This window comes from Barbus barbus (assembly GCF_936440315.1).
Source record: "Barbus barbus genome assembly, chromosome: 21".
Taxonomy (NCBI): Eukaryota; Metazoa; Chordata; class Actinopteri; order Cypriniformes; family Cyprinidae; genus Barbus; species Barbus barbus.
Genome location: NC_136749.1, coordinates 11,096,467 through 11,108,637, shown reverse-complemented (window position 1 = coordinate 11,108,637; position 12,171 = coordinate 11,096,467). Strand labels below are relative to the sequence as shown.

Here is a 12,171-nt window from a genome sequence, read left to right as displayed (position 1 = left end):
GAAATCTTTGTAGTTGTTTATTTGTTTACTAAATAAATAAGAATGGAAACAGTGGAATGAAAATGAGATGAACAGTTGTTCTTTGTGAATTATGTCCGGTCAAATATTTAAAGTCTTAATCCTTAATTTATACTAACAAAAAGAAACCCGCCAAAGAAGCAGACATTATCCAGAACGCCTGTAATATAGGGCACCTTATATTAATATTTATTAAATGCTGATGATTTCTTTATGAATATTAAAATAATTAGTTTAAAATAAAAGTAATGGACACTATAACCAAAGTTTCTAAAACAGGAATTAATTGACATTGTTTGACCAACATAAACCGTAGAAATTTGATATTGATGAGCAAAATTGGACAGAAAGCTAAAGTAGATACCAATGAAGAAAAACCCTAAATGGGAGATTATATAATCATGTTTTTGTTCTTTGCTTTTTTTCAAACATAAACCTGTAAAGGAAGAGTAATGGATTTATGATCTAAATGTACGAGTTTCTAGCAAATGTTGACTGTTGATAAACATTTTTTTTACTTTTACAATAAGCAAAGAATCAATATTTAGTGTTACATTTTCATGTTAATTAAAAATAAATTTAATAATAATAATATTCGCAAAATCAATACCAATAGCAGAAAGTACTTAATTATAAACAACTATAAATGGCAACTACTCGTTAAATAAATAAAAACACATATACATGAATGAATGAATGAATGAATAAGAGACAGAGTGGACCTGCGTACAGCACATCAATTTATCCAGTAGGTGGAGACATGAGCTTTCATGTTAAACTGCACACAAACCCCAGAAGAAGAGCAGCAGGAGGAGGACAGAAGAGCAACAGAAGAGTATTTTGATGCGTGTCTCTGAGTGAAATGAATGTGTTGTGATTGAAGGTGATTATGGATGAAGTGACTGGAGCTCAGCTGATCGCTGAGGCGCTCAAATCTCAGGTCTGTGTTGTCGTATGCTTCTTTTCTGAGTTCTCAAAGTTTCTCCTGCATATTTTGAAATAGTCTTGCAAACTAAGGGAGTTTTTGTCAGAAACATTTGTCCTCTAGCAATTAGTCACTTAGTCAAGAATAAACGTGTACAGTCCTCTTATTATTGCATTCTTTGCAACATCGCCTGCTGGACTGTTGAACTTGGACAGTGTGGCAAAGGTGCTGCGCATGCGCACTAGATCTGTCAACAACAACAACAAAAAAATGCAATTCAAAAATTAATAAGAATATATTTGTGTGTGTGTGTGTAATTTTCTGTATTTTCTGATATGATTAGATTAAAAACAAAAAAACTTACACCTTGACCTAAACCAGCGGTTTTCAATATTTCAGATGCTTTCAGGACCCCCTAAATGTGATCATATTCATGTGATAGGCATTAATTAATATTACGTAGCCTAAATATGTGTAAATTATTATTTGGAAAATTTTTAGTTTCTTTTACATCATTAGGTTTTTTATTTACTGTAGTATATCGTACTATTAGATGTGTTGTTTATTAATTTAAATCAAATTTTATAAAAAATTTTTATGTTTTAATCATTTGGAAGTGAAGTGACATACGGCCAAGTACGGTGACCCATACTCGGAATTCGTGCTCTGCATTTAACCCATCCAACGTGCACACACACAGCAGTGAACACACACACACCGTGAACACACACCCGGAGCAGTGGGCAGCCATTTATGCTGCGGCGCCCGGGGAGCAGTTGGGGGTTCGGTGCCTTGCTCAAGGGCACCTCAGTCGTGGTATTGAGGGAGGACAGAGCGCTGGACATTCACTCCCCCCACCTACAATCCCTGCCGGCCCGAGACTCGAACCTGCAACCTTTGGATTACGAGTCCGACTCTCTAACCATTAGGCCATGACTTCCCCCTTGTATTGATTTATATATTATTTTAATGCATTATTTATTTATATATATATGTGTGTGTGTATGTACGTGTGTGTGTGTGTGTGTGTATGAGAACAAATTAAATACTTTTATGTGTTTTAATAAACATTTTTATTTTCATCAATTTTATATGGCTAATCTTATTTTATATATTTTTACCTTTTTTTTTTTTTTTTTACACTTTTCTCTAAAAATTCACATGGGCCCTCAAGCACTCTTTTTCTTTTTTTTTCTGGGGGTTCCCAGACCCCAGTTTGAAACCCCCTGGCCTAACTATGTACTGCTTCTTTTATTGTGCCTTAGATTACCAGAAACGACTTTTAATAAATTAATATTCAACATATTAGTATCTCTATTAGATATATCTTTAATTCTATTCAACTCCATGTGCAGAATGTGGAGTATATGTTTGGCATTGTTGGCGTGCCAATCATCGAAGTGGCCATGGCTGCCCAAGCAGCGGGCATCAAGTATGTTGGCATGCGCAATGAACAAGCAGTAAGAAAATCTCACTTTTCACTTTTATTTAAAAATATATCCCTGTTTCATTACAGTGAAGAGTGTCTGGGTGTGTTTTCAATGCATTTTCTTTCACCTAACAGGCCTGCTATGCAGCATCTGCTATTGGGTATTTGACAGGACGGTATGAATATGTCAGTTTGTTTCTCAGTATTACTTTTTTATGCTCTTTTTGTGATGAAGTTACATTTAATTTTCCAGGCCAGCTGTGTGCCTGGTTGTGTCTGGACCTGGGCTGATTCATGCGCTTGGAGGAATGGCCAATGCTAACATGAACTGCTGGTAGCTCTACACTGCTCAATTCACTTAAGATTAAAGCGAATTGATGGGCAGTTTTTGTACTTTTATTCTCTTGTTTGAATTCACAGGCCTGTCATTGTCATTGGTGGCTCATCTGATAGGAACCAAGAAACCACAGGAGCGTTTCAGGAGTTCCCTCAGGTAGGGTTGATAGGAAATGTTTGGCTTTGATATAAAAACAGTTTGTTATTGCGGTATTGATACGAAATCGATTCCTTAAGCAACACATTCAAAAATGTTCAGATTCAAAATTCAGACTCAAAAATTTATTTTCAGTGATTCAAGGATAGAAAACACCAATAGTAATCTGTATTTATTTTTCTTGTCTCTTAAAAATGCTTTCTTGTTTCTCACCTCTTGTTACTCTTTCTTGTTCCTCACCAGGTTGAAGCTTGTCGTCTGTATAGCAAGTTTTCTGCTCGACCAAGCAGCCTTGAGATAATACCAGCCGTAGTTGAAAAAGTAAATATTTAATCAAAATTTAAAGTTTTGTGGTTCATAGGCCATGTCTGTCAGTTGACAAAAAATGCTAAACTGTCAGATATTTCAAATGTACATTTATTTGTATGTTTAGAAATTGAAAATGAAAATTTGGCCAAATATACTATGTACTATGCAATGTAATTTAAGTATCATTAAGATACTATTAAAGTTTTTGTTAATATTTAAATTAGATTTAAATGTGTATTTTTTCGTCCTTATATTTAAGTTGGAATGTTTGTGTTTTTGTTAGGCTGTAAGGAGCAGCATTTATGGCCGTCCAGGAGCGTCCTACATAGACATAGCTGGAGACATGGTGAACGCCAAAATAGACCGGGCCAATGTCAGGTGAGCTTTATGTTCAGCTAGACACTAATCATAGCAATGGGGAGCTTCCTAACCAACTGTATTTTATGATGTGATCACTTATTGATCATTGTTTTCTGTTGCACAATGAAATGTGCAAAATGGCATTGCATGTGTCTTCATTTTTCTCTAGGTTTGTTTCCTGCTGTCCTGCTCCTCCTGTAAGTCAAGCTGACAGCAGGGAGATCACACAGGCTGTCAGGCTGCTCAGAGCGGCTCAGAGGCCTCTGATCATCATCGGCAAAGGTGAACAGAATAGAACTGAATGACCAAGAGTGATGGCATCTTCACAGCTGAAACTGATCAAAGCAATGTTGAACTGTGATCTGCTGCAGGTGCGGCGTATGCCAGGGCAGAGGAGGAGATCAGGGAGCTGGTGGAGGTGACTTGGATCCCTTTCCTTCCCACACCCATGGGGAAAGGAGTACTGCCGGATGACCATCCTAACTGTGTTGCTGCTGCCAGATCCAGGTGTGCATACGTATCAAAATGATCTTTCCAAAATCTCCTTTTGATGGACTGGTGTGATGCCCGTCTCTCTCTTTTCTAGAGCTTTATTGCAGGCTGATGTTATAGTGTTGCTGGGTGCCAGACTCAACTGGATCCTGCACTTTGGTTTTCCACCCAGATTCAGTCCCCATGTGAAGATCATTCAGGTTAGTTACACCCTGAACACTCAGTATGTTTCTGAAACTTTGCCATAAAGACTTCAGTTGACCTTCAGTGTGGACTCTTGTGTAAATTTGTTCAGGTGGATCTTTGTCCTGAAGAGTTGAGTAATAATGTGAGAGCCGCATCTGCTCTACTTGGAGACATAGGAGCTGTGGTCAAACAGGTAAACTACAGTATAACTATGTTTTTAGTTTTACACACTTTTTTGCATCATGACATTCTGTATGTTCTATGGGGTCTGTGAGAGACTCCTAATGTCCTATTTAAATCCAGTATGTTTTGTAGCATTTATTCCCTTTTAGTTGCTCTTATAATGTCAAAATGTATCATTTACTAAGGCTTTGCTTGTGCTCTTTAAAATGAGTGGCAACCACTTTTAATGACGATCCAAACAAAGATGCTGTATACATGCAGCATGAGCAGTTTTTAATCTTAATTAGATTATACAATTTCGAAATTTGAAGCAAAAACAGAATGGTTTGACTTTAGTTTTGTGAAACTATACATCATAAAACATCTGCATGAAACAAAAACGGCAGAAGGGATAAGAACGCAAATTCACTCTCTGCCAGCAGGTGGCGCTTATGGAACAGCAGCGATAGACCATTTCCTTGGTTGCCGCAGTAAACAAAGCAGAGCTGCGCTTATGAACACTATTTTATTATACTGCATTATACGGAGGCGAGATGAAAAGAAAATAGCATCTGAACTTTTCTAAAGACAGTCAGTTCCCCTATACATTCATATAAACACCTACCCCCAATTTTATCGCTTTTCATTTAACAACTTGTTGTGAATCGTCCCATATCTGTATCGATTTTCAACTGGCTCGGGTGCATCGTTACATCCCTTCAATGGAAGTCAATGTCTACCGTCAACTGGTTGGTTACCAGCATTCTTCAAAATATTTTCATTTGTGTTCAACAGCTGAAAGGGTTTCATAAAGTTTGAAACAAAGTAGGGGCGATAGAATTTTCATTCTTGGGTGAACCATCCCTTTAATGTGCAGATTTTTACAGTTTAATATCAATATATAGTGTAAAAGTTATGGGAAATCATGTTTTACTTGAAATGACTCCTTATATCTCTTTTTCTACTCCTTTTGAAGCTGTTGGAAACTGTAAGATCCTGGAGATTTCCTTCTGATTCACAATGGTGGTCGACACTGAAGGAGAAAATGACTGCCAATGCTCAGATATCAAAGGTGATCTTGTGTGTAACTACTTGATGTAATGAAATAGCATTGGTTGTTTTCATGTCAGCATGTGAACTGTGTGTTTGTTTATGGTATTAAGTGAACCGTTATTATTGTTTCCCACAGAGTCTTGCTCTCCAGTCCACTCTGCCCATGAACTACTACACAGCGTTCCACCACATTTCTGAGCTCCTGCCCAAAGACTGCATCATAGTGAGTGAGGGAGCGAACACTATGGACATCGGCCGCACCATGCTGCTCAATTACCTCCCACGACACAGGTGAGAGACATTTTCCTCCCCCACTTTTCACAGCTGGATAAGCGACAATGCTCCCTGTATTTGAATGACTACAGACTTTATCCCTATAATCATAGAACACTAGTGGTCCAGATCCAGACCTTGAATTGGTTCCAAATGGAACATGAATTATTCTTCTTGAATTAAATTATTTTTATATTATTTATAAACACAAATAAATATACAACAGAAAAAAAACTGATGTGTGCTGATTGTCATGATAATGGAAAATTTTAAGGCCGCTCTGTTGTGACATTTCAAATACAGAAATGGTTTGTGGCTGACGAGTGAAATGAAGAGCGACAGTTTTTTATGCTGAGAGTGTCATGAGAATACAATTTTTTATGTTGTGGTTACAAGGAAAACAGCTTTTGTTGTATGTACTCCACAAGAAAACCTCTTTTGTTATGTTTAGATAATGAGAAAACAACTTGTTATGTTTAGACCATGACAAAAGAAATACACCCAAGAAATACACTGCTATGTTGTGCTCACAAAAAAAACAACTTTTGTTATGTTTAGATTGCAAAAAAGAACTTATGTTTAGATTATGAGCAAACAAATGTTATGTTAGATCACAAGAAAAACATTTATGTTTTGATCACATAAAACAACTTTTGTTGTTTAGATCACAAAAACAACTTATGTTTAGATTATGAGCAATCAACGTTTATGTTTGGATCACAGGAATAGCAAGAGAGAACTCCCATTTCATTTTAACCATACAACATATTGTTTTCTGTAAGATTTTTGGAACTTTTCTGGTAAGGAAATTTAAAGAATGTATAGTACCATAGTTCTACCTGTGTGATATTGTTCAGAGCAGTAACCTGAATGTCCTGTACAGGTTAGATGCTGGTACTTTTGGCACTATGGGGGTGGGCCCAGGATTTGCCATCGCAGCAGCAGTTTTGGAGCAGACGCAGAAGAGCGCTCAGAGAGTGGTGTGTATAGAGGGAGACAGCGCCTTCGGTTTCTCTGGCATGGAGGTGGAGACAATGTGCAGGTGAATGAAACATCCAGCTATAGCTATACCTATAGGGCATTTATGCAGTGTGCAGAATAATAAAATGGTTCTGTTTTTTTTTCCTAATTCTGAATAGGTATAAACTGCCAGTCATCATCATAGTAATCAACAACAATGGCATCTACAGTGGAGTGGATCCAAAGACATGGAAAGAGATGGAAAAGATGGGAGACATGACCACCATGTGAGTCTAGAGCATTAAAGTAAATTTGCTTTTCATTCTGGGTGCCCAAACCTTTTACTGCTAGGGCCAAAAATACTTAAATGTGGGTCTATTTTCTTCGCTCATGTGATGTGGCAAGGCAGGCCAAATCAAAGTTCTTCAGGGCTCAACTTTGTCCCGCAATCCCCGGTTTGGACATCTCAGGTTTAAAAGGTTTAAAAGTGGAAATATAAAAAATTGTCAATAAGTAAAACTAAAAATCAATAACCGATCAATAACTAATATGGTTATGATATACTGTGCATCCCTAGTTAAAGCTCATGCAGGAATTTCGGTTGCACTTTATTTTTCAGTATGTGAACATGTAATTACAGTGTACCTACCTAAGAAAGTTCTGGTAATATAAGGTAACTAGGGTAGGGTTAGGTTTAGGGGTAGGTTCAAGGTTAGTACCTAGTTATTGTTATTACTATAAGTACATAGTATGTACATGAGTAACAGGACTGTAAATGCTACTGGAATTTACTTAAATCTACTTAAATCTACTTAAATGTAAGTGCTACTGGAATTTCCCTTCTTCTGCTTTTAATCTCTCTTCAAGTTGTTAATTTTTAATTTCCGAGATATGTTTTATCTACACTTCTGGTCAGACGGGTTGTACTTCTCCTTTTTGACAGTAGACGGTATTGTTAGTTTTCCTACCAGCATATTAAAACATGCTATACAGATTCATCCAAGTTTAACACTTAATACTTGGATTAATATTAGTTTATAATTTTAGATCTTATGTTTATAAATGTCAGGTTGACATGATACAAGACTGTCTATAGCCAGCGCAACAGAACCACTCTGTCATGAGACTAAAACAGATTTTCATTACAGATTTCTTGTTACAGATTTTATTTTAAGCATTGCAAGCAGCCTAGTAAAATGTGTGTGACACTACTTATCTATGATTTATCTTGGACTAAGATGGAATGAAGATAATACAACAAATTGCTCCATGTTGAAAGATTGGGTTTAACTGCAAATGCAATGAGACAAAATTGCTGTCAATAAGGTTAATATCTATTGAACCCAGCAAGCATAAAATCTTGTACATAAGACTTACCTGTGTGTCTGTCTTAGTGCTCCTCCGGTTACGCTACTACCAGAGGCGCGGTACGAGCAGGTAATGAGTGCGTTTGGGGGTCGTGGGTATCTGATCCGAACAATGGAGGAACTCCGCAGTGCACTACAGGAGAGTCTGAACAACACACAGATGCCCAGCCTCCTCAATGTACTTATAGACCCAGCCTCAGACCGCAAACAACAGGTACAGCGCACACACACTATAGATCAATCAGCTGGAATATCATTAACAATTTAGATTAAACACTACTTAGTTGTATATTCTCATTTTAATCCTATAGAGCCTGCTGAATCATATTTGAAATGCAACCAGGGCCTCTAAATTGTCAGCATGACCAAAAAAAACAGTTTTGCTGAAAAACCTACTACAATCTACTACATGCATACTATCTCCTGATTGATAGTATATACTTTATAAGCAAATCAAATTTCAACCATCCCCCTTCAGGTTGTGGGTCATGTCTCTATTTTCTGTGAAATCTTTACTGATTTTTATGAAGTCAATATAACATACTGGGATAATATTTCAAGATTAACACTTACCACTTTCTGGGCTGAAGCAAGGAACTTGGGTTTACTTGATTATCTATACGTCTTTTTTAGGAAAAATCATGTTAAAATGTAGTATCAAATATGATACATCAGGCTTTTAAAGGGATGGTCCGAAGATGAACGAAGGTCTTACGTTTATTTGTACATCTCTTAGTCATCATTGTATTGCACTGCATTATATGTTTTGTCAGTCAAACTTTATTTTAAGGTCCAATTTTCGCTATTAACAAACCATTAACTACGGCTTTTGCCTCAATAAACTACTAATTTGCTGCTTTTTGATAGTTAGTAAGGTAGTTGTTAAGTTTAGATATTGGGTAGGATTAGAGATGTGGAATATGGTTTTGCAGAATATGTGCTTTATAAGTACTAATAAACAGTCAATATGTTAATAATAGGCATGCTAATAAACAACTAGTTAATAGTGAGAATTGGTCCTTATGCTAAAGTGTTACCATTTTGCCCCCACAATAAAAACCACAGACCTTTGATAATAAAACTAAGCATTTAAATATCATCTTACTATGACAAATTATTGGGAAATATAGAGTGAAAACTGATATTTTTATCTATTTTATATAAGTACTCTGCTAGTCTGTTATAATGATCTCAATGATTTAAAAGCTTTCAGAATTTCAACTTATTTTTGGGCAATTTAATTATTAGCAACTGCTCCAAAATGTAGATTTTTGTTCTGTTTGGGCCACTGCCTGTCAATAATAGTGAGATAAATCTAATATTTGTTTATTAAACCTTTAGACAAAATATAAAAATAAAATCAAAAAAAAAGTTTGCATGTTTTTTGTTCAGTATCATATCTGATAAAGCAGGTGTTTAGTATTATGTATATAGGAGAATATGGGACTCATAGAGGGAAAAAAACTCTGACATGTTTGACTGTTTAAAGTTCATAACATCACAAGGCCTGTGTAACCGTAAATTTCAACACCCAAACGTTTTTTTTATCCCCCCTCCCCCTGTCACATGCACACACATTAAACATAACTGACCTTTCTATTCTTGAAAGTTATGAGACCCCCATTATTGAGAGTTGTGACCCTCTATGTTGTGCTGGGTGTATCCTGGCAACCACATGCAGACATATTGAAGGATTGAGTGTCATAGCGGCCTGGAGCACTCAAACTCTCTCTGTATGTCACACTGACACTCAAAGGGCTTCCCCAACGATGAATGGAAACTTTCTAATGTTACAAAAGCATTTCGAGATCAACAGGATCGACTTCAGTGGAGTTTATTCATGTGCAAACAGAAGTTTTGTTGTCTTTAATGTTTATATCATAATATGAGACTTTGTGTTTATCTCCTAGGAGTTTCCCTGGCTGACACGTTCAAATCTGTAGAGCTGAGAGAGATATCGGATGAGAACGGATCATGTCTTGATGACCAAACGCTGTTTCTTTCACTACATTTGGTTCATTTACTGTAGGTGGCACCATTTCCTATAAAAAGAAAAGCTATATCATTTTACATGACCTGATTAATTTCTACAGATTCCAGTTCTTTCTATAAGTACCTAAAGGGAAAGTTCACTTAAAAATAAAAGGACTGGCATCATTTACCTCATCGTTTCAAACCTTTATGACTTCACTTTTTCTGTGGAACACTAAAGTAGAATTTTTTTTTTTTGTAAGAATTTTCACGCACCGCTTTACATACATCAGCATTTCATAAGGTGCTGCAGGAATACTTGGGAAGAAGTTTTTACATTTGTACCACCAGTTCCGTCGTCCTGAAGTCAATAGGTTATTGGTTAAATGGTTGAAATTACATCTGTGGTTTACACAAGCTCAAAATACAGTACTGTCCCATTTCATTCATGTTTCATATTTTCTGCAGGATATTAAGTAAAGATCATGTTCCATGAAGATATTTTGTAAATTTCTTACCGTAAATATATCAAAACTTAATTTGATTAGTAATATGCATTGCTAAGAACTTAATTTGGACAACTTTAAAGGCGATTTTCTCAATATTTTGATGACTCAGATTTTCAAATAGTTGTATCTCGGCCAAATATTGTCCTAATAAACCATACGTCAACGGGAAGCTTATTTATTCAGCTTTCAGACGATGTATAAATCTCAATTTTGAAAAATTTACACTTAAGACTGGGTTTGTGGTCCAGGGTCACACATCACTCAAGAATTACTGATATAAAATTATAATTAAACTTTATTTGGAGTACTACTTGTGCACAATGCACATTTCTTAATATTAAGCCTAAAATGTGTTTCAGTGTCACTATTGATGAGGACTGTATGATCTTTGAATAATATCAGTCTTTAAATGCAAGATATTTAAAGTGTACCTGAAGTATACTTGCAAAAGTTCCACTTTATCACAATCAAATATACTTCAGTATTTCATTAGTTGGACTTCAGCACTATTTCTGCACAATTAAACTGCATTAAGCACAAAAATAGTTCCAGTTCAGCAGACTTGAAGTATACCAGTTTAGAATGTTAAAAGTACATACTATGTAAATGTATTTGTAGTATACTCAGCATGAAATAAATGTATTTCAGATACATTTTAGTATATTTATTTTTCACTGGGGAAGCCTAACTTCCAGGTTGGCTTCCAAAGAATATGTCATCCCTGCAGCACTTCGATGTGACCATGTCTCTCAAACTTCCCAAAAAAAAGCACTAAAGAAGCGCTATGAAATTAATTCATATGATTTGTGCACCATATTTCTACTAAAAGCTTCTAAAGTTATTATTCCCTGACAATATTTACATCTACCATGCCTTTTTTCCTCAAAAGTCATACAGGTTTGAAATGAAATGATGATTTTGAGGCGAACTATTCCTTTTATCGAGAAAATGCTAACAATGTCTAATAACAAATTAAGGAACATTTGGCAGTTTAGACTATGTGCTGTGTATTTGATTATTTTAGTTTACAATTTTTTGCCCATTCCTTCTACCCATTCATTTTAACCTCACCTGCTCTCAGGTCAGTGTTGTGTGCGCTTCTGTTTAGACTCATCTCTGGGTAATTGAGGTCTTCTGGCCTCATCTTCTGCTCTTTCATAAAGTATCATTACTATGCTGCTTTATCACAGAGCGAGAGCGTCTTCTCCTTGGCTTTGACAGATCACACCGTCTTCACATTCCCAGGTGTGGAAATGTTCTCAAACAACTTTCAACATATAAAGACTTATTAAAAGAACCATTTTCACAGCCAAATCTGAAAATGTTTGAAAAGGTGGGAATGACAGGATTGTACAAAAGCAGCCACTCTATTAAAGCCTTATCATTTTTTAATTGTTGTTAAAAATTTGCTGTACATTGTTATTGTATAAAGATTTATAGTGATTTTAAAAATATTTTCCTAATAACAACTTCACAATTAATGTAATTTGATGCTCTCTGAAAGATTTTGTTTCCAGGGGAAGTGATGGGAAATTAAAATGCGATTCATAAGAGCCTGTCTTTCTCTGACCGTCTTCTTTGTTCTGCACTCTGTCTGATTGGAGGAGTTTACTGACTGCATCTCCCATCAGGCTTTTAAACGGCCCTCTTCATAATTGCTCTGT

At 36.0% G+C, this 12,171-nt stretch overlaps 1 protein-coding gene across 1 annotated transcript; it reads left to right on the top strand.

Annotated features, from left to right (window-relative positions):
• The first annotated feature begins 798 nt into the window (after window positions 1–798).
• On the top strand, window positions 799–12,065 carry hacl1 (2-hydroxyacyl-CoA lyase 1). The gene is made up of 17 exons (XM_079445949.1): window positions 799–958; window positions 2,299–2,403; window positions 2,508–2,548; window positions 2,626–2,706; window positions 2,793–2,865; window positions 3,109–3,186; window positions 3,458–3,552; window positions 3,704–3,816; window positions 3,906–4,041; window positions 4,121–4,226; window positions 4,322–4,405; window positions 5,351–5,446; window positions 5,564–5,718; window positions 6,584–6,742; window positions 6,840–6,947; window positions 8,055–8,241; window positions 9,938–12,065. Exons 1-17 carry the CDS (start codon window positions 908–910, stop codon window positions 9,968–9,970), a joined length of 1,701 nt encoding a protein of 566 aa, XP_079302075.1. The 5' UTR covers window positions 799–907; the 3' UTR covers window positions 9,971–12,065.
• The last annotated feature ends 106 nt before the right edge of the window (window positions 12,066–12,171 follow it).

Bases quoted from the DNA above. Each gene is read 5' to 3' on its own strand.
- hacl1 (XM_079445949.1), top strand. From the start codon at position 908: ATGGATGAAGTGACTGGAGCTCAGCTGATCGCTGAGGCGCTCAAATCT. The intron at 2,866-3,108 runs GTAGGGTTGATA...GTTCCTCACCAG, and splicing joins CGTTTCAGGAGTTCCCTCAG to GTTGAAGCTTGTCGTCTGTA. The intron at 3,553-3,703 runs GTGAGCTTTATG...ATTTTTCTCTAG, and splicing joins ATAGACCGGGCCAATGTCAG to GTTTGTTTCCTGCTGTCCTG.